General features: G+C 61.2%; 1 protein-coding gene across 1 annotated transcript; it reads left to right on the top strand.

Moving 5' to 3' along the window:
• EPHA2 (EPH receptor A2) lies at positions 1 to 26,525 on the top strand. Its single transcript, XM_055397681.2, has 17 exons — positions 1 to 205; positions 4,395 to 4,462; positions 6,010 to 6,679; positions 14,696 to 14,851; positions 14,935 to 15,267; positions 15,948 to 16,063; positions 16,500 to 16,653; positions 17,102 to 17,201; positions 17,729 to 17,784; positions 17,940 to 18,065; positions 18,160 to 18,345; positions 18,472 to 18,533; positions 18,638 to 18,847; positions 19,002 to 19,151; positions 19,833 to 20,026; positions 20,585 to 20,740; positions 25,458 to 26,525. Exons 1-17 carry the CDS (start codon positions 121 to 123, stop codon positions 25,561 to 25,563), a joined length of 2,928 nt encoding a protein of 975 aa, XP_055253656.2. The 5' UTR covers positions 1 to 120; the 3' UTR covers positions 25,564 to 26,525.
• The last annotated feature ends 228 nt before the right edge of the window (positions 26,526 to 26,753 follow it).

Below are 26,753 nucleotides of genomic sequence, written 5' to 3'. Positions count from 1 at the left end.
CTGCGCCCGCATTGAGCTCTCGGGCTGGCGGGAGGAAGCTGCGGGCGGGAGGCGGACCGGGGCCGGCGGGCGGGCGTGCTGAGCGGGACGCGGAGCCGGGCGGAGAGCGAGGAGCGCGGCATGGGGCGTCGGGCGCCGCCCGCCTGCCTCGCGCTGCTGTGGGGCTGCGCGCTGGCCGTGGCCTCCGCGGCGCAGGGCAAGGAAGGTAAGTGCGCGCGGCCCGACCCCGGCCCCTGCTCCGCTCCGAGCCCGGCGCGCCGGGACGCGCGCCACTTCGGAAACTCCTGTCCTGCCGTGCTGAGGTCCGGAGGGCTCGCGGGCTGCGAGCCGGGCGAGTCTGGGACCCCCGCCCCAGCCCACTCGGGGCTGTAGGCGCTCCTAGTACTAAGAGGCTGGGGCCCGGGCGCGCGGGGCTCAGAGGCCGCAGAGAAGGGGACTCGGCGCCGGCCACGAGGCTTCAGGAACGCGTGCCGGCGGGGGCGCGGGGTCTCTTGGAGCAGGAGTGTCCGGGGGGGTCTTTCCGGGGGCTCTACTTCGTGGTGACCTGAATTCGCTAACTCTCTTGCCCCGATTTTGCGGAGAAGGCGTTTCTGTGGAGGCCACTCACTTTGGGGAGGGGCTCTTCGGCCGGCGGGGACACCGTTGCAGAAGCCCCAGCTCCCTGAAGTGTTCTCCACGCTTCGTGATGCCTCCAGTCGGGGAGGAGAACTCGCGGGGAGTTTCGGGCCACTTTGCCCACGCACAGCCCTCCGTCCTGCCCCACACTCCGGGACTCGGGGGGCAGGTCCCCGGGCCGCGAGTGCGGACAGGAAGTCCCAAAGTCAAGAGCTCTGAGCGAGAGGTGACTCAGAGCCAGGAAATGCACAGGTGGGGGCGCGGCCTGCCAAGGTGTGGAGCCGGCACCCCAGGGCCACCGCGGAGTCCGGGCACCCGCGGGTGGGGGACTGACTCACCCGCCCCCGCCGCCGCGCTGGGTGAGGGGCCGCGCGGACTTCGCCCAGGGCGGGGCCGCTGGTGGGTGGGAGCGTTGCCGCCTCGGCTGGGGTCGCGGAGCGGATGGGGGCTCTTGCCCTTGGCCGGGGCGCTTCCTGTCCACCCGTCCACCCAGCCGAGGCCGGCTTCAGTTTCCGACTGAGAAGGTCTGCCCGCCCGCCCGCGGGGGCAGAGGAGGTTTCCGCTGGCTCCACCGGAGGGAAGTGCAGAGGAAACCCGGGCCCCGTGAGAAGTTTCCTTGAGCCTTGCCTTCCTTTTCCGCCTCCCGACCTAGGGTTGGAAGTTTTGCTCTTCCAAGTTGGGAGTAAAAGAGGCCCGAGCCGGAACTCTTTGGGGGTGAGGGTGGGGGCGGCATCTTGTCCGCGCCCCTAATTAGTCGGGGTTCCTGGTCCCAGGCTGAGTGGGTGGGCTCTTCTGTGACCCTCGGTATCTCCCCACCCCACCTTTTTGTCCGCCTCCTTCTGGGGGATTGTGGTTGGAGGGAAGGAGGGAGACAGCCGCCTTCACTGCAGGCCTTTCCTGAAGGCCCGGGAGGTGGGGTAGGGGACCAGGCAGGACTGGTGCCCTGGGTGATGGTTGTGCTGTAGCCTTGCCCTTGGGCTGCTGTCGAGCACCCCCCAACCTAGATGACTAGTGCCCACCACATCCCGATGTGCGTGGCATGGGGGAGGAGAAGGACCAGGGAAGGTTTTTGCGCAGGCTCCCAGAGTCCCTGCGAGGGCCTCCCCAGGGAGCTGTGCCTGGGGTCGGGGGTGGCGGAGGGATGCCCCAGTTGGGACTCCATGGATGTGGAGCCTCTGCCTGGAGGGGGTCGGTGTACAGACACAAGCCCCTTCCACCGTCAGCCAGGCCGCTGTCCTCTCCCTCCTCCTTCCCCATGAGCGCAGGACCCGCCTGCCTTAGGAGGCCCCATGGAGCCTGTTAAACTCTCAGCAGCCCCTGAATCTGTCCTTTTACAAACGGGGAACTTGAGGGTGGCCTGAGCCCTTTGTCTCCAGAGGGTTAGCTCTGAAAATCTGGCTTCTCGGGCTGCAGAGCCCAAGACCCCTGCACCCAAGTCCTGGGCTGGGTTTTCCTGAGACGTGAGAATATCTGCAGGGCTTGCTGGCTGAACTGGGAGGTGGGCTGGAGGGCGCCCGAGGCCTGGGAGTCCTTGGCGTCTTGGTTCTCTCAGAGCCCAGTGTGCCCTCTGTCCCCTGTCCCCTTTCTTCTTTGTTCCTCTCCCCGTCCTGTCCCCCAGCCCCAGTCCCCTGCCTCCCCGCTTCTTTAGGAGCAGCCTGTCTCCTTGGAGGGGTGGGGAGAGCAGGGAGTGATGCCTTTGAGGAAAGAGCTCTCAAGCGATGTGGGCCCACAGGGTTGATATTTGCGATGGAATTCCCAACTGAGAAGGTTTTCCTGGGGCTGGGGTGAGGGCCGGGGCCCCTGGATGAGCCCAGCTTAGCTCAGGCCTCAGTGAAGACCTCAGGGCCCCAGACCCCCCCACCCCATACCAGCTTGGTCCCTGGAAGTGGCTCAGGGAGAAGCTGCCTGCCAGGGTGGGGCCCGGGCGCCTGTTCCTGGTGATCGGCTCTAGGGAATTTCCCCTGGGAGGGAGGGGGCTCCTTCCTGTGTGAAGGCTTCTTTCCGAAGGGGAGCAAGCTCTGGCAGGGGTCGTGGGGGTCCCTCCATGCCAGGTTAACCCTTCAGCACCCGGGAGCCATGAGCCCCCTCCCCCAGGAGTGTAGCCTGCAGCTTCCCACCCCTCTAGGGAAGAGGGGCGTCCGGATCTTGGGGACCTCTCACCTTTGTCCTCCTACTTACCGGGTCTGGAGCCAGGAAGCCCCAGATTCCTTCCTGTGCAGCCAGAACATGTAGCCAGTGGGGTTAGTGGATTTACCAAACCTGCGCCTTGGGCATGTCCGAACAGATCCCTGCCCCTGCCCACCCCCCAGCCACCCTCCTCTGTCCCCTCAGCCTTGGGCCCGTGCCACGTTGGGTTTCCTCTCCCTGGCCGGGCTGTGGGGCTTTCATAGAGGACCTGGCCGGGTCAGCAGCGGTCAGCAGTCAGCGCTCTGCTCCCAGGCCCCGGGGAGCAGGGTGGTGTGCCCTCAGCAAAGGGTTTCTCAGAGTCTGCCCCGGCTACCCTCCCCGTCCCCCGCATCTGTCTAAATCAGCTCCATCTCCACCTGCCTGGGATTCCACCCTGAGAAGCATTCTTTCAGGTCCAGGCCTTGAGGAATGCTGCTTCTTGGGGCCATGTTCCTTGTGTTTCAGAGTCCAGAAGAAGTCATTATTAGGTCCCTCCCCGCCCCCTCACCTCGGGGCTTTTCCTCTGAATCTGGGGACCTTTCAGAGGGTCCCTGCTTGTTCTCCAGGCCCTGGATACTCCGGGGAGGGTTGCTTCTGTTGGTAGCTGCCTGGACATTAGTTGGAAATGGAGCAGGAGGCTGCACCAGGGGTCTTGACTGCAGTCGACGAGGCTGGCAAAGCCAGGGGTGGGCAGTGGGTGGTGCCTGAGGGCACGGCTGGATCTGGGGAAGCCCCTGGCAACGTGTCCTTCCCGTGAATTCCGATGCCTCTCTGGGGAGAGTGAGGTCCTGGCAGCTGTTTGCTCTGGGCCTGGACGCTCCCTTCAAGGGTTTCCATCTCAGTCCCCGGACGCCTCTGGCAGGTCAGTAGCCAGGGTGTCAGGGATGGAGGCAGCGGGAACAGCTCTCCAGGGCCAGGCCTCGCCGGCTGTGTGTGTCTGTGGGTCCCTCCTGTAGGCCCTGTGGGTTCAGGGCTTTGTCCCGCCTGCTCTGTGGCTTTCGTGGAGGGAAGATCAGTTTCCAGACACCCCCCAGCAATCCACTCCCCTTCCTGGAGCCGCTCCCACCTGTTAACAGCTCTCTCCTCTTGGAGGGCCAGGAGACATGTCCGTACACACATGTGCTGTGTCTGTATGGCCTTTGTGGGGTTAGGGTATTTTGTGCTGTGTGTGTGGAGTGGGGGATGTGGCTGGAGCAGATGAGCGTGCCCCCAAGACCCGTGTGCATGTGAACTGCTGTGGAGGGGCCTCTTCAGGAAGCAGGCAGGGCGGCGTGGTGTCCGGCTACTGTCCCCTGCTGGGCTGAGCTCTGCCCTCTTTGCCCAGCTGGGGCTGCGAGCCAGCGGCGTGGCTGGAGGGAGAGGCCTAGTCCTCACCCGTCCTGCGCTGTGACTGGGACGAGGTCCCCTCCCTCCCCGGGGGCGCTGCCTCCCTATTTCTGGAGAGATGGCTCTTCTTGGCCGTGCTGACCCTGAGTGGTGAGGTCTCGCTCTGGGGGCTGGGGAAACCTTTAAGGCCACTTGGGATTCCTGGGGGGCTCCTGCCTTTTCCACATGGCCTGATCCCTGAAGACACCTCCAAGCTGACCCAGTTTCCCCTCTTTGGTCTCTTCCAGTTGTCCTGTTGGATTTTGCTGCGGCCAAAGGGGAGCTCGGCTGGCTCACACACCCGTATGGCAGAGGGGTACGCTGTCTGGTGTGGGTGGGGGCCTGGGGACTGGGAAGCTGAGACCCGGGGAGGATGGGGCCTGGCCCAGAGCCGATGGCTCAGCCAGGGTTTAAATCCAGGTTTCTCACCAGTTAGGCAGGCTGGGGCGCGGGGGCAGGGAAGGGCCCTGAGAGGTAGCAGAGCAGGACCCCAAGATGCCCCAGAAGGCTGACGCCCAGAGGGATCCCGTCTGGCTCCCTCCATTCCCCTCTTGGCAGGGAAGGAGTTCGAGGCTCCCCCTGTCTTTGAGGTCCCGGCTCAGGAGATGAGGGATGAGCTAGAGACAGGGAACAGTGTTCCCAGGTCCCCACAGCCCCGGAAGCCAGATCAGGTTCCTTCTGGCCAGGCCCCTCTCCCTGCTTCTCCAGCTGTTGTTTCCCTTTCCTGCTTGAGGCTGAGTTTGTTTTGTCCCTTTTCCACCGAGTTCACCCTTCCCCTGCCCTCCCCTCGCCCTGCCCTGCTGTGGCCTGGATGGGTGGGCAAGACCCCAGGGTCCTCTCCCCAGCTTTGCGTGTGACTGCTATGTGGCCTTGGGGACAATACTGATTCTCTGGGCCTCAGTTTCCCCCTTATTGAATTTGTTCTGGAGCCTGAGCTGTCTCGAGGGGTACTGAAGACCATTTCTATTGCTGGCCAGATCTGTGAGTGAGCTGGGCGCCGGCCCCTGGTCACGTTAGCTCCTTAGGCCTGGAGTTTAATGTCAACAGGTTTCCAGGATCCTGGAATGTCATCCAACCAAGTCATGACACAGAGTAGGAAACAGGCCCAGGGGCACCTGAGGCCAAGGTTGCACAGTGCAGCCCAGGCCTTTCTCCTTGGCCCCTTCCACTTTTTTCATGCACATGTTCATTCATTCAACAAACACCTTGCCGAGTACCTACTATATTTGAGGTGGGCCCTGGGGATGCAGAAGTGCCCTAAGGAGCTCAGACTCTGCTGTGGCAGAAAGATGCAGTGTCACCACACAGGTGCCAAGACAGTGGAGGCCATGGGAGTCGGACGGAAGCACTCGCCCCCGTGTTGGCCCAACCTGGGAAGCCTTCCTGGAGGAGGCTGAGCAGTCATTTGAGCAGTGACCCGACCCCTTCCCTCCCACTCACATGCGTGTACACAGTGAATGACAGTAATGATGATGAGGGTACCAGTTGCCTTGTGTGACTGTCACCCAGGCCAGGCAGTGTGCTCAGTATCTGGTAGACGTTCTGGCATTTATCTTCGCAGCAAGTTTGTGAAGTGGCTCTGGTCCCCATGGCAGGATGGGGACTTTGAGGCTCAGAGAGCTAAAGCCATCTGCCTGAGGTCACATGGGACCCCCAGCCTCCGCCCTCTGCTCACTGTCTATATAGGGAGGGGTTCAGCAGCCCAGCACTGGTGTCAGGGGCGACCCAAGGGGTCAGGCCCAGCTCAGCCCCTGGTGACGCGTGAGGGAGGCTTGGAGCCCCGTCCCGGGCCCGAGTGCCGGCCCACCTCCTGGCTGACGCCTCGGGCCCACTCCCTGCCCACACCCGCTCTCGGCCCTGCAGTGGGACCTCCTGCAGAACATCATGAACGACATGCCCATCTACATGTACTCCGTGTGCAACGTGGTGGCTGGCGACCAGGACAACTGGCTCCGCAGCAACTGGGTCTATCGCGGGGAGGCCGAGCGCATCTTCATCGAGCTCAAGTTCACTGTGCGGGACTGCAACAGCTTCCCCGGGGGCGCCAGCTCCTGCAAGGAGACCTTCAACCTCTATTACGCGGAGTCGGACGTGGACTACGGCACCAACTTCCAGAAGCGCCAGTTCACCAAGATCGACACCATCGCCCCCGACGAGATCACGGGCAGCAGCGACTTTGAGGCGCGCAATGTGAAGCTGAACGTGGAGGAGCGGTCTGTGGGGCCGCTCACCCGCAAGGGCTTCTACCTGGCCTTCCAGGATGTGGGCGCCTGCGTGGCGCTGCTGTCCGTGCGCGTCTACTACAAGAAGTGCCCCGAGCTGCTCAAGGGCCTGGCCCGCTTCCCCGAGACCATCGCCGGCTCTGACGCGCCCGCCCTGGCCACCGTCGCGGGCACCTGCGTGGAGCACGCCATGGTGCCCCCCGGGGGCGAGGAGCCCCGCATGCACTGCGCCGTGGACGGCGAGTGGCTGGTGCCCATCGGCCAGTGCCTGTGCCAGGCGGGCTATGAGAAGGCGGAGGACGCCTGCCAGGGTGAGTGAGGGTGCCGCAGCCGAGGCTGTGTTCCGGGCTCTAGTCTCCGCTCTTGCAGGCGGGGACCTTGGTGAGGTTGTCCTTGGTCTACACGCGGTGGTTCTGTTAGTGGGAATCTCAGAGGCTTTCTCGGCTGGATTCACTTGTTGGAGAACGAATCCTTTGAGAAGAGGACAGGGTGGAGAATGTGAACTATGACTCAGACAGGAATAGTCGCTGTGTTGTGTCTGACTCTTTACGGCCCCCTGGACTGCAGCCCACCAGTCTCCTGGGTCCATGGGATTCTCCAGGCAGGAGTACTGGAGTGGGTTGCCCTTTCCTCCTCCAGGGGATCTTCCCGACCCAAGGATCGAGCCCAGGTCTCTCGCATCACAGGCGGACTCTTTACTGTTTGAGCCACCGGGGACCCCAGACAGGGACACCCGGGCTCCCATCCTAGTTGTGCGTCTGCCTGTGTGACGTCAGCCAGTTCTTCACCCTCTCTGCGTCTGCGTTTCCTCGTCTGTATGACGGTCGGGAACACTTCAGGTGACTTAATGCTCATGAAATGCTTAGGTCAGGGCCTGACACAGAAGTGTTTTAAGTGTGATTGTTATTTTTGGTTCATCCCAGAAGTCTTTCTTGAGTCTCTATTATGGAATAGCACGGTGGGTACAATGCATTCAGTCCCGGGAGCCGTTTCCTCCCGTTAACTCACCATGTGACACCGGCAAGTCCTGAGCCTCTCTGGGGCTCAGGCCCCTCTGGTTCTCGGAGGTGAGTGGCGTGGGCCCAGGATGTGCATCCCCTGGCCGCCCTTGACAGTCGCCTGAGAAGCTTTCTGAAAAAGGCCTGCTCGGGAGGGGTGCTCAGGTCTGCCTTCGCTGCCTGCCCCACCCCGGGCCATGGACCCAGATCCGCCCACTGGGCCTTCTGCTGATGACAAGGGGGCCGGCATCATCAGACTCTCTGGGGACAAGGCCTGAGCTCACTGAGAGGCCATGGCTTGGCACAGCCAGGCCTGTGATAGCGGAATGCGCTGGAGCGACGTGGATCCTTTCAGTGGTGACTTTTTCTGGACATGGCTGTGGGGCAGGGCATTTGTGGAATGTGGGCCGACCTTTGGCAGGCTCTGGGAGCTTCTTTGCTGAGATAAGTGGGGTGTTGAGAAATCGGGGGTTTGGGGCCTGCACTTACACATACCGACCAGTGACCTTTGGTGAATGTCTCTTCACCTCTGGCCTCAGGCTTCCTGATGGGAAGATGAGAAGTTCAACTGTTCTAGCAGATTGTATTCTTACCTAGCAACCATGGATCCTGCGGGGTTTCAGGTGCTGGAGGACCCTGAAGCGCTTTCTCACGAGCTGCACTTGCCTTAGAGCCAATCCTCAGAAGCTTGCTTAACACGGTCCACAGCCCCGAATGAGAAGTCTGCTCAGAGCCTCTCTGCCTGTGGCGCGGTCTCTGCGCTGGCCCTTCCACCGCCCTCTGTCCTTCCAGCTGCCCTCTGCTCCTCAGCTGGCCCTGCCTGTGGTGATCTCAGGTGCATGCCCCCGGGTTTCAGACAGTGACCGCCTGGGGTCGGGGGGAGGCCGCCCTGGGTGAGCAGACTCCTCCCCATGACATCCTCACACAGGAATGCAGGCGGGGGGTGGGGGGCAGCTGAAAACTTTCCACAGGCTGGTGATTCAGGCCCGGCCGCCATAAGTGGCCAGTCGAACTGGGGGGTGTCTCTCTGCAGGAAGGGGGGCCGGGCCTCCCTCCCTGGGAGCGGTGGTCGGGCCTCTCAGGCTTTGTTTGGAAAGAGTTGAGCCGCCCCAGGAGGGCGGCCTAGTTTCCAGGACCGGAATCTTTGACTTTGCTCGGGGGACCCTGCACCACCAGCCACCTGTTGTCCTGGTTTTTCCCCCTTGGAGTCCCTCTCCCTAAACTCCCTTCCGTGTGGTTTGGGGGCCTTCTGTGTGGTTGGGAACCCCCACCCTGGCGACTCTGCCCCTGCAGACCTTCCCCAGTCGCCTGGGACCCTGATGGCGGGGGAGACTCAGTTACAGAGCTCGGTGCCGCCCCAGGCAGGCGCTCCATCTACCTGCTCCTGCAGGTCTGTGCCGCTGCTCTGAGAGGCAGGGACTGCTGCCCGTCCCATTTCACAGACAGGGAACTGAGGCTCAGAGAGGTGAAGAAACCTGCCTGGCATCACACAGTTGAGAGTAGTTGCCCCAGGACTGGATCTAGCCGATGCAGCAGCATCCAGGCCAGAGGATGGCTCAGGAGGCGGGGCGGGAAGTGACCGGTTCCTCTGGAATCCCTGAGTCAGCGCCCGGCCCGGATGGACGCTCAGGGCAGCAGTGTGGCAGGTCCTGGCACAGGCGGCGAGGGGGCTGGGGGTGGGGGATCTTCCTGAGCACGTTATGGAGGAAACAGAGGGAGCTGTAGGGTCTGTCCCCTGCCTGCCCTCCGCAGAGCCATGGACCGAGAGGCTCCTGCTGGGGGCTTTACTGGTGACAAGCCAAGCCCAGAGCGGGGCTGGGCAGGCCAAGGTCACCCAGCACCCAGTCCAGGTGGATGCCAGTTCCTCCCCAGGGTTCCCTCCCCAGAAAGCTCAGGAAAGAGTTAAACGGACAGCGGAAGGGAGCCACCTCCCAGGTGCTGTGTGGACAGGTGGGCACGGGCTGAGCTCTGCTGAACTATGTCAGGAATGAGCCCGTTTCCCTCTGGCGCCCCCTCCCCCAGCCCTGCCTAGGGGACTCTGGAGCCACTCAGGCTGACCGCCCTGTCCTCCGGGGCGGCTCTGTCTCCCTGTTTGTCTCGGCTTCCTGTCCTGGCACAGCAGCTGGCTCCTCGGCCTGGGGACTGCGGGCCAGGTGAGCAGGTGGCCAGCAGCTTGGGCCAGAGGCTCGGTCCAGCAGCTGGGGTGGGGGCTTGGGGGTCAGGAGGTCCCTCCTTGGGGGCTCCTGTTCCCTCGAGGGGCCCAGCCCCTCCATGCTCCAGTCTCTGTAACCCAGTTCATGGACACCTCCTCCCATGCCGAGCATTTCCCAAGCGAAGTTTTCTCTGTCTTCACAAACAACCCAGAGAGCCAGAGCAATTTACTCCTGTTTACAGATGAGGAGACCGAGGCCCCGGGAGAGGAAGTGAGTGAGGGGGCTGGGGCCTGGCACAGGGAGGGCAGTGTGCTGTCTTCAAATGCCGCTGGCTTGTTGCTTTCTACCCGCAAGCCGTGTGACCTTGTAGAATCCCCTCTGGGATTCCTTCTCCCCACCTATAGAATGGGTGGGTTGGAGCCTTAGCACTCAGGGCCTACCTCCTGTGACTTTCTGCTGTGGTTCCTCCTGAGAACCTGGGTTGCTCTGGCAATCTGCAGACGGGGTGACCTCTGCATGGGGGGCACCTGAGTGATCCAGACCTGGCCCAGGGTCCAGAGCTGGAGAGGAGGCACCCCCTCGGCAGGCAGTGGCTCTGGGTGAGGGGCAGGGTGTCCCTGAGCATGGCAGGGTCTGATCCCCAGGCTGAGCAGGTGGTGGTCTGTGATCTGTGACTCGTGGGTTTGTCCCCTCCCAGGGGAGTGCCCCTGGCCTTGCTTCCGTGGTTTCTTCTGGCCTGAATGGGGGTTGGAGCCGTGGCAGTGCCACCCCCTGGCCAGCCCTCAGCTCACACCGAGCGCAGAACCTCCATGGGGCGCCCTCCCTTCTTCCTGCACTGAAGTGAGCGGGTCCCCGGAACGGAAGGAAGGAGGCCAGGAAAGCAAACAGCAGATGAAAGGCTGGTGCCGGGGAGCCGGGGAGGCGGAGTCTGGCTTATCACAGCCTGGTGGAGGAATGTGCCCACAGAATGTTCCCCGGGGTGTGTGGGAACAGGGCTGCTGGGTCTGGGGCTGTCAGTGCCCCGTGTTTGCAGGATTGCCGACTGCTGCCCATCAGGTGCGGGCGGGGCAAAGTTCAGGCTTTGTGCCTTTGGGTTGGGGTGGCCAGCTGGCCCGGGTTGGGGTAGGTGACTGACCACAGGTGGATCGCCACTGCCACCTCTTGACCCTGTGCCCGTGCCACCGCTGGCCAGGGGAGGGGGCTGGGCCTGGAGGAGGGGCTCTGCCGCTGGATCTGCGTCACGCCAGAGGGCGTATGTCCCTGAGTCATCCCACGCTGCCGTCTGAGGGGCGGGCATCGGGAACTGGAAAAACCAGGGTAGGGTACACCCCTGGGCGCAGCCACCCTGCCCCCGTTCCCCTGCTCGGAGAGGCCTGGGCCTGCCAGGCGATGGGGCCAGGGAAGTTCTCCATGGGTGTGCCAGAGCCGGGATCTGAAGCTGGGCAGGTGGCATCTCGGGCACCGTCCCCCAGCTCTCCTGGGCACTGAGACGCTCGTTTCTGTGGCCCTGGAGCCCGTTTGTGATGAGCACATAGGTTCTATCTTTACTCACATTTATTCATCCATCCAGTCGGCAGACGTTAGCTGAGCATCTGCTGTGTGCCAGAGCCTCTGCCAGGCCAGGGGACACAAAGAAAGCGGATTCCACTCCAGCGCCCCACCAGCTGCCTGTCTCACAGAAGATCCGAAATCATTTCAGAAGGAGTCCGAAAGCCAGGGCTGTGAATTCCCCTGGAGCAGAAGCGGTGTTTGTTTTTCTCACCATGGTCTCCCAGCAGCTAGCATTATGCCAGACACGTAGGAAGTGCTCGGTTTCTGTTTGGTAAACACAAGATTGAGTAAGAGACGCCCTGATGGTCAGAAGGGGGCCAGAGATTTGAGAGTCCGGGAGGGCTGTGTTGAGGAGCTCAGGCTGGGTATTGAAGGATGCATAGGAGTTTGCTGATGGGTGAAGGGACAGTGGGTATTTTGTGAGTGTGAGTTATGTTTGGGAATGTGTGACCACCCAGTGTGTGACCCCTGTCCCCACTCGTCTGCCCAGAATGCTAGGAAATGCAACCCTGCAAGATCAGGAAGACCCAGGGGCCTACCAGAGGCAGACACATGGACTCGGGCCCCTGAGCATGGGCACACTCTGGCAGGGCCCAGGGAAGGCCCCGTGGAGCTCTGCGGCTGCAGGAGGGGGCAGCGCATTCCCGTCAGGCCAGCACATGCCCTGCTGGGGCTGCCTCTCCGCTATTCTCTGGCACATGCCCAGCGGAAATCTCTCCAAATTCCCTCTTTCCTGCCGGCAGCAGGCGGGCCACCCCCGGCTCGGAGACCAAAGAACGGAGCCCGCCTCTGCTCCCGCTTCCCCCTCTGGCCCGGGGCTGGGGGACTGGGGGCCTGAGGGGCTGGGGAGCAGCCACTGGGGGGTGAGGGCCCCTGTGGGGTTTACAGGTGCCGAAAGCCTTGTGGGGGCTTGGGTCCCTCCTCAGCCTGAGCGCTTGAGCTGGGGGGTGTGGTTATGTTCTTGGGGGCCCCTGAGCACCCTGCCTCTGTGGGGCCTGGACTACCTGCAGCCAGGACTTACCCAGGGTGTAAGCCCCTCTGGCAGACAAGTCAGGGCATTCGGGGGAATTGAGATCCCAGGATAAACAGGGCCCAGCTTTCTGAAGTCTCACTTTTTCTTGTAGGTTTGGGGGAGGAAAGAGCTATTTTTGTATTATAACAGATAAGTAATGAGAAAGAATGCAAAATACACAGGGATTCCTTAAATACAACTGGAGACTTGAAAGACCTTTGGGCCTTGAAGTAGGAGGTCATGCTGGTGGGCCCGATCAGCCCCCTCCCGAGTGGCCGGGGTGTGATGCCACCGCTTTTTCACCAAGGACATGGAAGTGCCCTGTGTTAGGAGGCATCACCCACTCCCCCTCCCCTGGCTGCTCTGAAATCAGTCTTGGGATTTTCTGGCTGTTGAAATGGTCGGGCCTCCTCTCCTCTCTCTTCCGGGTTGTTTAAGAACTTTGATTTCTCTTTGCTCCAAACTGACGTGTTTGTGGGGAAAGGAGAGGGCTTTGAGGTCTGGCATCCGGGGTTTTGGTTTTGGTTTCGTATCTTAGGAGCTTGTTGACCTTGATCAAGGTGTTTTACTTCTCTGGGCAGCAGTTTCCTCACCTCCCAAGTGGAATGAATCATAACAGCGCCTAGTATGATAACAGACTTATTGTGACAGCTAAATGAATGTCAAGTGCTTGGTCCAGAAACTGCACAGAGCAGCTGCCTAATCAGTGGTCGCTGCGTGTGACGGGTCCCAGGCTGTGCTGTCCTGGACAAGCCCCCTCCCCTGTGGTGTGTGCCCGAGCTCTCTCAGGGCCTGTGTTGACATTCTGCCGTGGCAAGACAGGCAGGAGACGGGGAGAAGCTTCCAGGATAGGCCCCTCGGGCCCCCGGCAAGCAGAGTCAGTAACAGGAGTCGCCACCGAAGACCTTAGAAACTGGCTGTCCTTCAATTCCTTTTCCCTGACTCCCCACCTCTGCTCGCACGGTGAACTAGACAAGGAGGGAGACTGTCCCCAACTTTTTTCATCAGCGTAGATCTGATCATACCGTTATTCTTTGCATCAGATCTTAGTGGCTCTCTCACCCCTAGGATGAAGTCCCAGTTCCTGGATCTGATGCTAAGGGCCTTTCTCAAGCTTGTCCCTTGAGGCGACTCAGGCTTCCTCCCTGCTCCCTCCAGACTTGTGCCCACAAAGCCATGCAGACTCCCGCTAGTCTTCTCTTCCTTGCCCCTAACTCTGCCTCCCAACACTTCTGCCCTGCTGAACTCCTACTCAGCTCCTAAGCCCCGGCTGAAATATCCCATATTCGACTCCACAAGCCTCTGGCCAAGGTTGTTTCTACTCCTGTAGGCCTTTGCCCACCCCTCTCTGGTGGACATTGTCCTGTGCGCCTACTCCCTGAGGTCAGGGGCTTTGTCTCAGGGCTTCCCTGGTGGGTCAGATGGTAAAGAATATGCCTGTAATACGGGAAGCCCACGTTATCCTGGGTAGTAATCCTTGGGTCTGGAAGGTCCCCTGGGGAAGGGAATGGCTACCCACTGCAGTATTCTTGCCTGGAGAATCCCATGGACAGAGGAGCCGGGTGGGCCACAGTCTGTGGGGTCGCAAAGAGTCGGACACGACTGAGCGACAAACACTTTCCCACTTTCCTGGGGTCTGTGTGTAGGGATGGACGTAGAGTCAAGGGTTGGTGTTTGATGAGCATGATACTGAAACTAGAGGCATCTTCTTCCGTGTCCCCCCCACCGAATAAGCTGAGGGTGGGGGGCAGTAATTGTAGGCTTGGAGAAGAGGACCCTGGGGGAACCCACCCCATTCTGGCCACTTCAGCAGCTGCCCAGCCCCAGGACAAGCCCTGTGCAGTGTCTGGGTAGTTTCCTGCCTGTGGGACCAGGAAGTGGCCTGGGGCTGGGGCAGGCTAGGGCAATGGGAGGAAGAAGCCTCTGGAATGAGGTTTCTGAGACCCTTCCCGGCCTGGCCAGGACCGTACCTGCCACCAGTCTAGGAAGAGCTGCTTCCTGGCGGCCCTTGTGAGCAGAGGAAGTGACTCGGTCCCTGAAAGCAGATCCAGAGAAAATGCTGGGGGTCTGGCCTTTCCTGATTCCTGGGGCCAGCCCCAGGACAGGAAGGTGGTCCGGCCTCAGGGTGGTGGGAGCTCCCGCAGAGCTGGCACCCTGATGCTCCTGGCTGATCTGGGGGAGCCGGGCTGGGGGTGGTGATCGTCAGTCAACAAACCCAGATGGGGAATAAGACAGAGTCACTGCCCAGACAGCTCGTAGTCCAGGTGGGACCTGCCAGGCTCTCCTGCACAGACTCAAGGAGCTAAAGCAGACAGGCAACTTCTTGGGGAGTTGGAAGCTGAGATGCGGGCCTTGAATGCCCGGCGCAGTGGTGGGGCGTTTCTTGCAAGAACCCATTGCGGGGTGGTTTGCAAAGGTTTAGAGCAGGCTGGCCAGGCACTTCCTGGCCCCCCTGCCTGAGCTAGCACTTACCACGCATTTTGTCATCACTCTCGCCAATGACCAGACTGGCCCATAGAGGCTCAGTGACTTGCCTGGGGACCCAGGGCGAGGGAAAGGAAGAGTCTCTGGGGCTGGGAGCAGGCTGAGCTGACTCTGTCCCCGCGCCCCCAGCCTGCTCCCCTGGGTTCTTCAAGCCCGAGGCGTCCGAGAGCCCGTGTCTGGAGTGCCCTGCACACACCCTGCCGTCCTCCAAGGGCGCCGCCGCCTGCGAGTGTGAGGATGGCTACTTCCGGGCCCCGCAGGACCCGCTGTCCCTGCCCTGCACGCGTGAGTCTCCCGGGGGTCGGGGTGGGCTGGCTCGGGGGGGCGGCTGATGCTGACCTGTCCGCTCCCCGCCCCGCCCCGTGCAGGACCCCCGTCTGCCCCGCACTACCTCACGGCCGTGGGCATGGGTGCCAAGGTGGAGCTGCGCTGGACGCCCCCCCAGGACAGCGGGGGCCGCGAGGACCTCACCTACAGCGTCTCCTGCGAGCAGTGCTGGCCCGAGACGGGCGAGTGTGGGCCCTGCGAGGCCAGTGTGCGCTACTCGGAGCCGCCACTGGGGCTGACCCGCACCAGCGTGACCGTCAGTGACCTGGAGCCCCACATGAACTACACCTTCACCGTGGAGGCCCGCAACGGCGTCTCGGGCCTGGTGAGCACCCGCAGCTTCCGCGCCGCCAGCGTCAGCATCAACCAGACCGGTGAGGGCCCCGCCCTGGTGGGGGCACTTCCCTGGCATGGTCGCCCAGGACTCTGCCGGGCTCAGAGGGAGGTAGCACAGAGTGGCCAGAGGCGCGCTCCCTGGAGCCTCTTCTGAGCTCTGTGACCCTGGGCGAGTTACCTGACCTCTCTGACCCTCAGTTTCCTCACCTGTAAAGTGTCAGTCGCTCAGTCATGTCCAGCTCTTTGTGACCCCATGGACTGTAACCCGCCAGGCTCCTCTGTCCATGGGATTCTCCAGGCAGGAATACTGGAGCGGGTTGCCATTTCTTTCTCCAGGGAATCTTCCTGACCCAGGGATCGAACCCTGGTCTCCTGCACTGCAGGCAGATTCTTTACCATCTGAGCCACCTGGGAAGCACCTGTAAAATGGGGGATATTTAAGGGCTGTTGAGAGAATTTAAGAAATCCTCATCGGTAGCCTGGTCCATAGAGAGGTTATTGCTTTCCTTTTAGTATTTATGCACTTATAAATACTCATGGGGCACCCCTTATGTGCCAGCCTGTGTTGGGGCCCCAACCTGGGGCTTTGTGCTCTGGGGCTGGAAGTTGAGAACCCCAGGTCAGGCTGTGGTTGGGACTGGGTCTGAGAGCTCCCTCAGTGCCCCCCTGCCTCTGGGTGGCTTCTCACACCCCTTCCCGCCACCACTGTCCTGCCCAGAGCCCCCCAAGGTGAAGCTGGAGAGCCGCAGCACCACCTCGCTGAGCGTCTCCTGGACCATCCCTCCGCTGCAGCAGAGCCGCGCGTGGAAGTACGAGGTCACCTACCGCAAGAAGGTAGTGTGCGCAGGGCCGGGTGGGCACAGGGGTGCTCCCTGCACGCCGCAGCATCTGGAGAAGCTCTGCTCTGCAGATGCGGAGATGGGGGTCTGGGGTCTCCCTGAGAGTTGCCTCTCCAAGGCCAGCCAGCAGGGGTTTGTGGGAGGGAAGACACAGTGTTCTGGAATCCCTGGAAGAGGTAGGGGTGCAGGAGAGCCTGGTCCTGGAGGTCAGGCAGACCTGGCCTTGAGGCCCCGGTCCTCCACTTGCTGGCTGTGACCAGGAGCGAGTCACTTCGCTTCTCTGAGCCTCAGTTGCATCTTTTGTAAGAAGGGCACCGACCCCGCTAACACAGCTTCTAACCCTGCTAAGCTGGAGTAGCTTTCTGGCAGGCTGAGCTGACAGCCCTCCCGTGTCCTCACGGTCTGTCCCTCCACCCGCTGAACACCCGCAGGGCGACTCCAACAGCTACAATGTGCGGCGCACAGAAGGCTTCTCAGTGATCCTGGACGACCTGGCTCCAGACACTGTCTACCTGGTGCAAGTACAGGCGCTGACGCAGGAGGGCCAGGCCGCTGGCAGTAAAGTGCACGAGTTCCAGACGCTGGGTGAGTCGGGGCCCGGGGCGCAGGCCGGACCAGTGTCCCAACACTGCTGGGACATCCTGGGCAGAGGGGGGATGATCAAAGGACTCAGAAGTGCCCCCTTCCTGGTCAGCCGGGCCTCAGACGGCCCTGCGTGGGTCAGCCCCAAGCCTTGGAAGGGGCAGGATGGAGGGCAGGGGGAACCAGGGCTGTGTATTCAGGGCTGGGCTGTGAGAAGAGAAGGGTGTAGGCTCTGGCATTGACAGGCCCAGTTCAAATCCTGCAGTGTGGAAAGAGCCCCCACACCTGCTCTGTTCGCTGGGGAGGGGTTCTCGTTTGCCATCTGTGAACACTTGTGGACCCTCAGTAGTAGAGGCACCCAGCAAGTGTCTGGGGCTCTAAGTACAACCGGGGGCTCACCGTGGTTTGCAGTGTGGGGGCTCCTTGGTCATTTTCTGGTCTCCCCTGACAGCCACGGGAGGGCCTGGCGCCGTGGCAGTGGCTGGCGGTGTGGCTGGCGGTGTGGTCTCGCTCCTGGCGCTGGCAGGAATCGGCCTTTTCATCCACCGCAGGTTTGTGGGAACCTGTGGCCGGGCTCCCCAAGGACTTAGGCGGGACACGGGGATGCGAACCTCAGCTTCCTGAGGGACAGTGAGGTTGATAGGAAGCTAGTCCCTGCCTCCCGGGGTGTGTGTGTGAAGATGCAGTGGCTTGTGGCAGGCTCCACACAGGGCCTGGGGGGCCGTGCGTGTGTGTGTGTGAAGATGCAGTGATTTGTGGCAGGCTGCGCACAGGGCCTGGGGGTCACGGGGGCTCCAGGCAGAGTGGTCATCAGGGTGGCGTGTCCATACATCCTCGGGACACACTGGCAGGAAGCTCCGGGCGCTCTAATGAAGGAAGCCTACATTACAGCCACTTAAGGGCCATTACAGGGTGTAGGTGCTAAGGAGGGAGCCGGCTCATTTCCTCTGCCTGGCCTTCCCCACGCAGTCTGCCCGAGGACACCAGGCCCCCATTCAGGGCCAGGGTAGGGTCAGGAGGCTCTGACATAGGGGTCTCTGAGCTCCCTGTGTGTCTGGTCCCGCACGGGACCTAACAGGAGGAAGAGCCTGCGGACACGCCAGTCCTCGGAGGACGTTTACTTCTCCAAGTCAGGTGAGCTATGGCCCCTGCTGCCCACCTGCTGTCCTCATGCCCCCTGTGGTGGAGCTGGGCCTCCCCGGGGATCCCTGGTCTGTCGCCTCCTCCTGCTCTAGGGGCCCCTCCCCTCCCCAAGCTGTCTGTGACCCTGCCTCTCCTTCGCCTCCCAGAACAACTGAAACCCCTGAAGACCTATGTGGACCCCCACACCTACGAGGACCCCAACCAGGCTGTGCTCAAGTTCACCACGGAGATCCATCCGTCCTGCGTCACGCGGCAGAAGGTGATCGGAGCCGGTGAGGTTGTGCGCCACAGACGGGCCTGGGGCGAGTTGGGAGCGCCTGATGCCCGGTCTGACGGGGGCGTTGCTCCCACCTTGTCTGCCTGCAGGAGAGTTTGGGGAGGTGTACAAGGGCACCCTGAAGGCGTCGGGGAAGAAGGAGGTACCTGTGGCCATCAAGACGCTGAAAGCCGGCTACACGGAGAAGCAGCGAGTGGACTTTCTCAGCGAGGCCAGCATCATGGGCCAGTTCAGCCACCACAACATTATCCGCCTGGAGGGCGTCGTCTCCAAGTGTGAGTCCTGGCTCCGGAGTGGGGCTGGGGGACCCATACGGGATGGGAGTGGCTCCCGCTGGGGCCCCCGGTAGGGCTTCTGCTGAGAGCCGCACCCTGCCCTGACACCTGTGCATACCTCCACAGACAAACCCCTGATGATCATCACCGAATACATGGAGAACGGGGCCCTGGACAAGTTCCTGCGGGTGAGGCTGGGGGCCCGGGTGGGCTGGGATCCTGGCTGGTGGCTAAGGGCCCCGGTGGGCGTGGAGTTGGGCTGGCTGGCAGCTGAGGCCCGGTGCCCTCGCAGGAGAAGGACGGCGAGTTCAGCGTGCTGCAGTTGGTGGGCATGCTGCGGGGCGTCGCGGCCGGCATGAAGTACCTGGCCAACATGAGCTATGTCCACCGCGACCTGGCCGCCCGCAACATCCTCGTCAACAGCAACCTGGTCTGCAAGGTGTCTGACTTCGGCCTGTCCCGCGTGCTGGAGGACGACCCCGAGGCCACCTATACCACCAGTGTGAGTGCTGGGCAGCTCTGCCGGACGGGGACCTCGGGGTGGCGCTGCCTTTGCCCTCTCACACCTGGGGCCTGGATCTCTGGGGAGCGTGGCCCAGACTGGGACCATCCCAGGGGTGCCGAGGGGACAGTGGTGACTGGCCTGGTCCCTGCAGGGTGGCAAGATCCCGATCCGCTGGACGGCTCCAGAGGCCATTTCCTACCGGAAGTTCACCTCGGCCAGTGACGTGTGGAGCTATGGCATTGTCATGTGGGAGGTGATGACGTATGGGGAGCGGCCCTACTGGGAGCTGTCGAACCATGAGGTAGGCCCCCTGCCCTGCCCAGCCCGGTCTGGACCTGGGCTTAACCCTTGGCTCATTCCCGAACCCCAGGGGTTGGTCAGAGAAGAGTTTGGGGGGCTGGCCTTTATCTGGTCCGGCCCTTCATTGGTTCAGTGAATGTCTGTTGAGGGCTTACTGTGTGTCAGGCTGAGTGCTAGGCTCAGACCCAGGCCCTGCTTACACAGCGAAAGACCAAAGAAAGAAGTGGTGGGGTGGGGAAGCGTGTGTGCATACATGCACGTGTGTATACGTGTGCATTTGTGTGTCTGTGTGTACAAGTACCTGGTACCTCACGCAACCGAGAGGCCTGGAAGGCTTCCCAGAGGAGGCGCCGTCTCAGCTGGGACCGAGGCATAGTAACACAGCAGCCAGGTGAAGACACCGGGGGGAGAGTGTGCAGGCTGAAGGGGGCAGTGTGTGGGCACCAGAAACTGCAGAGAGGCTGGCCACCGGGCCCATGGCGTGGCTGTCGGCCCGCTGCCTTGTGAGGAAGCCAGTCAGCGGACCCTGCCTCCTCTGGAGACAGCCTCTTAGCACTGCAGGTGGTGTCAGGCTTGAGAAGGGAGGCCCATCCCCTCTGTTTCGGGCTCCCCTTCCTTCTGCCAACTCTGTATGGGAGTCTGGGGGCTGTGAAGGCCCCCTGACCACCCTGCCTGCCCCCAGGTGATGAAGGCCATCAACGACGGCTTCCGGCTGCCCACGCCCATGGACTGCCCCTCCGCCATCTACCAGCTCATGATGCAGTGCTGGCAGCAGGAGCGCGCCCGCCGCCCCAAGTTCGCCGACATTGTCAGCATCCTGGACAAGCTCATCCGTGCCCCCGACTCCCTCAAGACCCTGGCTGACTTTGACCCCCGGTGAGTTCTGTACTTTCGGTCCGGGGGAGCCGCTTCAGCATGGTGGGCAGTGAAGGGCGGGGGGGTGAGGGCTCAGAAGTGACGCGTGGCTGTCACTTAGCCCGGACCAGGGTGGCTCAGGCGACACCAACGGAAGCAATCGGCACGTGTGGTCCCTGGGCCGGCCCGGTGCTTAGCGTGTTTTAACTCGGTTAGACAGCTTAGGAGACGGTCCTGCAATTACCCCCCTTTTGTAGATGAGGGAACAGACACGGGGCAATTAAGTGTCTTCCGTGCCGGCAAGCGGCCAGGCTGGGACCGTGGCCCTGAAGACCAGACTCTCTTACATTTGGTTCTTTTGTGGAAACTGGTGGTGCTGCTGTCAGCGGAAGCAGGAGGTGGCAGGAGCCGGAGACGCTGAGTGCTCCCGACCCGCCAGGGCTCTGTCTCCTGGAGCCTTCCCTGACCTGGTTTCCCCATCGCCCAGATGAGGAAACCAAGGCAGGGCAGCTGGGTGGCTCACTGGGGTGTAGGAGCAGCTTCAGGGGCTCACCCGCAGGCTGCCGTCTGCTGTTGCAGGGTGTCCATCCGGCTGCCCAGCACCAGCGGCTCAGAGGGCGTGCCCTTCCGCACGGTGTCCGAGTGGCTGGAGTCCATCAAGATGCCGCAGTACACGGAGCACTTCCTGGTGGCCGGCTACACCACCATTGAGAAGGTGGTGCAGATGACCAGCGAGTGAGTGTGCTCTGGCCCTGCCCCGCCTGGCCTCGCCACGACCCCGGGCTGCCTCTGGGCTCCCGCCCGCCCACTCTTCTCTCTACCTGCCCTGCTCTCCCGCTCGTCTCGTTCTTTCTCCTTCTCTTTCCGGGAGGGTGGCTTTGCAGGAAGGGCAGAACCAGGCCAGCAGCCAGCAATCCTGGGCACTTACCCGTGGCTCCGGTGAGAAAATAATAGTAATTGTAATTACTATTACAATTCAACAGTGGTATCTGTTGAAGGCTGACCATGTGCCAGCTCTGCCTGAGCACTTGGTTTTGTTTTTTCAAATGCTTTATTACTATAGCTTAGATATTACGGAGGGCACATATGCTCACTGTACAGACCAAAGTTGGGTTTTTTGGCTGTGCCCTGTGGGATCTTAGTTGCCTGACTGGGGATTGAGCCTATTCCCTCTGCATTGGAAGCATGAAGTCTTAACCACTGGACCACCAGGGCAGGCCCATGTGCATGAGTACTTTGACTCAGCCTTCGTGATAAGTCGGCAAGTGGCTCCTGTCAATAGTCCCGCTGGGCAGGTGAGAAACAGTACCACCCAGGGTTCCATGGCCATTAGGGGTACTCCAGCCCGGAGCAGTCAGGCTCAAGAGGTCAGAATCCATGGAGGTCGTTAGTGGAGAAGTGGAGGCTCAGAGAGGTTTTGTGGCTTACTCCAGGTCACACAGTTTGTAGCTGAGAAAAGAAAGACTGTTTCACAGCCATCACCTGGTTGAATTCCCTATTTGACTCGTGAATAGAAGCTATTATTACCGCCCCCTCCTCCACTTAACAAGTGGGGAAACTGAGGCTGAGAGGTGATGCAGGTGGCCTGAGGCCACACAGCCAGTGAGGCGCACCGTTCTCCAGAGCACTGAGCAGACTGAGCAGAGCCCTTGCACTTTCCTGGCTGACGTGAGAAGGGGAGGGCACTGCCCACCCAACCCTGGCACCTCTCCCCGTACGGTTGACCCTCAGCCCTGTGGTCCACTGTGGCAAGTGGTGCCTGCCGCTTCGGCCCTGCCCTGGTTTCTGCCCTGCGGGAGCTCTCCCCTCCTCCCAGCTCTAGCATCAGGGACCTTTCCCGACACGGCCTTGGTGCAGACACCTCTTCCCAGCCTGGGAGGGAGAAGACACTGTCCTCTTGGCTTTTTGTGCTTCTAAAAACAGCGGGAGTTCCCAGCTGTGTCAGGTCCAAGGTCGTGGAGGAAACGAGCCTTGGGGCCGAGAGGTTTTGGGAATCTCATGGGAAGCGCTGACCCAGGCCCCCTGCAGTTCTGGGTCACAGTTCTGGGGCTAGGGCCTCTGTCTGAACATTCTCCAAAGCCTCTAAAAACTGCTCAGCTGGACTTCTGACTTGCTGGTCAAGGCCTGTCAGAGCAAGCCCTGGCCTGTCCCAGGGGACAGCCCGGATGAGAGTCGGGAAGAGAAAGCTGACCGGAGGGAGGCATGGAAAAGTAGAGAAAAGAGACAGATGTCTTTCTCTTTTTACATAGTTCAGTTGGTGTACAGTGCTGGGCCAGTCTCTGCTGTGCAGAAGGTGACTCAGTGATGTACACGTAGGCATTCTTTTCTTATACTCTTTTCCACTGTGTTTTTGAAATGGTGGGTATTGAATACAGTTCCCTGTGCTGTACGTTAGGACCTTGTGAGATGGGTATCTTACGTTGCCAGCCAGCTGCAGGGTCCAGACCTTGGGCTCTGCAGTCACACCTGGGTTCGAGTCCCACACTGGCCCCTTCCTAGCAGGTGGTTTTTGTCAGACTAGGTTCCATCTTTGAGCCTTGGACTCCGTCCCCTGTTTGGGTGCAGTGCAGGTGACCCACCTGGGACACAGTAGGGGCTTAGTCCATGTCATGCTCCCTTTCCTCCATTCTCTTGCTTCCCACCCCAGCCCATGGGCAAATAACCAGGGTTCTGCAGCCGCTTCCTGTAACCTGGGAGCCTGGAGTGGGACAGCAGAGCCTCTGCCAGGTGAGCAGAGCTGAGGTCAGGGAGACGTGCTTCCAGGAGACTCAGCTCCCGGAAGCTTCCTGAAATAGCCTGGGGGGCTCCTCGGCCTGTTCTGTCCCACGAGTGGGAGCAGGGCTGTCTTGGACCGATGGGGTGAGCGTGTTGAGCTCTGAGTGGGCCTGGATACAGGCAGGAGGTCCTCGCATGCCCCCCGCCTCTTCTCGGCTCCACTGGCGCTCCAGCCCGGGGCCTGCGTGACTCACGCCGCTGCCTCCGTCTTTATCTCCAATTAGACAAGGGAAAGGGGCACCTCGGAGCTTTTTCCCCCGGGGGCTGTGTCTGCACAGGCTTTGGGCCCCAGCGGGAGGCCCTGCTGCTCTCAGAAGTCAGCCCCCCGGGATGGGCTGTGGACTGCGGCCCCAGTGTCTCACCGCTGCTCTGAGTCCACATCCGTCACGCATCCCAAGGGGCAGGCTGCTCAGTCCCCTGGGGTCCCACTGCGTGCACAGTCGGTCCTGTCCGTCTCTTGGCGACCCCAGGGACCGTAGCCCACCAGGCTCCTCCGTCCATGGGATTCTCCAGGCGAGAATACTGGAGCCGGTTGTCATTTCCCTCCAGGGGATCTTCCAGACCCAGGGATCAAACCCCAGCCTCTGCTTGGCAGGCAGACTCTTTACCACCGAGCCAGCTGGGAAGCCCCTGTGGATGTCCCAAAGTGGCTGTCTTTTCTCAGCTTGAGCGTTCACCGTGTTATTTTGGAGTCACTTGCGTTTCTAGCTAGGCTAGTGAGTGGTTCTGAATGGCTTTCGAGGAGCTAGCAGAAGTCATAGGTGTTGTGCCCCAGAGAAATACCCAGTCCAACAGAGGGCCTCTGCAGAGTCCGGGGCTACGGCCCCCGCATCCTGGGGGTGCGGCGGCACTGGCTGACGGGTCTTCTGGTCTCCGCGTGCTCAGCACAGCTTGACGCTGATGGGACATTTGCTGAGATGAAAGGGCGGGCCGCCCTCCCTCTGCCCTCCTGTGTCCTGCTGCTGGTGGCCAGTGCACAGCAGGTGCTTGCTGGGAGGCCGCGGCCTCTGAACTCCCTCGGCAGGGAGGGCGCTGGCATTGCCGGGGCTCAGGAGAATGGTGGCTTCGGTCGTGTGCGTCCCCACCCCTGTGATAGGAGCTGATCCAGGGGGTGCCTGCCCAAGGATCTCCCCAGGCAGAATCTGAGGCCTGGGCAGGAGCAAACCTGGCTGGTCTGCCAGCGGCCACAGGTGTTGGCCGCTCCCTGAGGGGATAGCAGTGCTGATTTTTCAGCGCCCTCCACCGTGCAGGCTAGCCGTGGCGCTGCCATGGTAGGTGAGGAAGTTCTCCCAGGTGTCTGACTCCGGGCCTTGCTGCTGCAGTCCCGGGGCTGCCCTCCCACACCTCCACCCTTCCGAGCTCAGCACTTCTCCAGGGGCTCCCAGAGCCTGTGGGAAAGTCATGTCTCCGGAGTTGCTTGCACCATATAATTAGCTCCCTTTACAGCCAGGAGAGGGCCCATAAAAACCTGGGTGTTTTCATGGGCTGGGGCTGATGGGTGAGGATCGTGAAGGGGAAACTCCCAGTGTGAGCAGTAAAGGCCTGCCCCAGGGTTCCTGGGACTGTAAGTGGTCCTGGGAGTGTAAGGAGATGGAGGGTCGGGGGTGGCGGGGGAGCCCCTGGGCCCCTGGGCACGTCTTTCTACCCGTGCTGACGCCGCCTTCCCCTCTGCCACCAGTTTCCAGGATCTGCCACCCTCCAGTTAGGCACAGTTGCCTCATTTCACAGGTGAGGAAATCGGGGTTCCTAAGGGAAAGCCCCTGCCTCAGGGGAAGCTAGTCACCAGATCTGCTCACCGGAAGCCCCTCCTGTTAGAGACCCGCAGAACTTTAACCTCTGATGGCCCCTCAGGGGGCTTCCCAGGTGGCACTAGTGGTAAAGAGCCTGCCTGCCAATGTGGGAGACACAAGAGACGCAGTTGTGATCCCTGGGCCAGGAAGAGCCCCTGGAGCAGGGCATGGCAAACCACTCCAGTGTTCTTGCCTGGAGAATCCCAGGGACAGAGGACTCTAGAGGGCTGTAGTCCATGGGGTCGCAAAGAGTCAGACACGACTGAAATGATTTAGCACCTAGCACCCACGGCCCCTCAGTAAGGATTCCTGAGTCTTTCCTCTGTTACGAGAATTTGGAGGGAGTGGGGCTGAAATGAGGCGGTGACTGAAGAGAACTGGCGCAGAGAGCCTTCAGAGTCCCCCCAAGGGCCCCTGGCATCTGCCGATGGCATCTGTGCTGCCTGGGGAAGAGCCCTGGCTGGGCCTTTGGGACAGACCCAGGGTCAGGGGATGGCCGTCCTTCACAGCTGGTGTGTTCAGCTCCAGCACCTCAGCTGTGTCCCTCTGGGCAAGTCGGTTTACCTTGCTGAGCCTCAGTTTTCTAATCTGCAAAATGGGGGCAAAAACAGCACCTACTATATGGAATTTGTGCCGATTTCATTAAAAAAAAAAAGCTTCTTGCACTCAGTAATCTGTCTTTTCTGAAATTGTTGGTGTCTGCAGGCTTTCAGGGCAGGCTTGCAGGACGTGGGCCCTCCTTATGAAGCCCCCACCCCAGGTGCCAGCCCCCTTCCCTGTGCCGCCCCCGTCTCCCCGCTCCCCTCTCCCCACCCCCGTCCCTCCCACAATTGCCCCCTCCCCAGAGCGGCCCCTCACTGTCTCCCCCTCTGTCTCGCCCTGCACAGCGACATCAAGAGGATTGGGGTGCGGCTGCCTGGCCACCAGAAGCGCATCGCCTACAGCCTGCTGGGCCTCAAGGACCAGGTGAACACGGTGGGGGTCCCCATCTGAGCCCCGACGGCCCTCGCGAACCATCTGCTGAATACTTGAAGAAATGGACTGGCTTCCTTCTGCGCTGGGCCACAGGGGACTGTATTTATCTCCAGTTTTTCTTTGTCTAAACCATCTTGAGGCCTCTGCTGCGGGGAGGTCTTCAAAGATACCTTGGCCTGAGCTGAGGAGATGCTCAGGGATCCTGGGCGGGGCTGCCTCTTCACTGAGGAAGAACCGACCCGGCCTCCACACACGTGGTGGCTCAGTCGCGTTCCCAGAGCCCCTGCCAAGGCCATGGGACCCGCAGGTGGGCCATCGCCACGGTGACCATCGCCTCGCTGACCCCTGCCTTCCAGAGGCGGAGCAGGGACCTCATGCCGAGACAAGGAGGAGCCACACTCAGCGGGCCAGACCCAGCGCTGTCCTCCCAGTGCTTTCCTCCGCCCCCAGCCCCGTCCTCAGCTCCCACGGGCCAAACTCTTGCTCCCCCAGGGTCCCCGCAGGATGCTTGGTTGTGTGGAGATTTTTTTAAAAATATATATATATTTTGTACCTTGTGGAGAGGATGTGTGTGCGGCGGGGGGCCTGGCCGGGGCTCGGGGCAGACAGTGCCTGCGCTGGACATTCCCAAACCTGCTCAGACACCATTTACTACTCTGTCAGTGTTAATAATTTTGTTCTGTTGGGGTTGTTTTTTTTTTTTTTTTGAAACCTTAATTTATTATTTTTTTATATTTATTGTTAGGAAACGACTTATTTCTGCTCTGGAATAAAGTTGCAGATTGTTCAAACCGAGTTTGGTTTTCAGCCTTCGGAGGAGCAGTGGGGTTGAGAGACTGCGTCCAGGGTTGGGGTGGGCACGGCCCTAAGGTCCGGTGGTGAAGAGTCCTCACCTCTGATGCAGGCCGTGGGTTGGATCCCTGGTCCGGAAACTAAGATCCCACGTGCCACGTGGTCGAAAACTGTTTTGCAGATAAATAAATAAAATTGGGTCTTTAAAAAACTGAAGTGGGGTGGGGAGGGCTCACCCTACCCTGGAAAGTAAACGGAGCTTCATATGCAATGCACACGTCATGTAGCCCTGGGAGTGCGCTGGGCGGGAGGTGGGCAGGAGACCAGGAGCAAGGCCTCCATGCCAACAGGCCTTCATCACCTTTGATCCCAAGGCTTCTGGAGGGCGGGGGGTGATGGGGGAGGGCACTGAGCAC

This window comes from Moschus berezovskii, chromosome 2, assembly GCF_049115385.1.
Source record: "Moschus berezovskii isolate FMDL1 chromosome 2, NW_MosBer_1.0, whole genome shotgun sequence".
In the NCBI taxonomy this organism is placed as follows: domain Eukaryota; kingdom Metazoa; phylum Chordata; class Mammalia; order Artiodactyla; family Moschidae; genus Moschus; species Moschus berezovskii.
Note: the sequence above shows the minus strand (reverse complement) of the source record. Positions and strands in the feature narration are given on the sequence as shown.

Coding starts and splice junctions, on each gene's coding strand:
- EPHA2 (XM_055397681.2), top strand. CDS start 121: ATGGGGCGTCGGGCGCCGCCCGCCTGCCTCGCGCTGCTGTGGGGCTGC. Junction 18,848..19,001: donor AGGCCACCTATACCACCAGT/GTGAGTGCTGGG, acceptor TGGTCCCTGCAG/GGTGGCAAGATCCCGATCCG. Junction 20,741..25,457: donor GTGGTGCAGATGACCAGCGA/GTGAGTGTGCTC, acceptor CGCCCTGCACAG/CGACATCAAGAGGATTGGGG.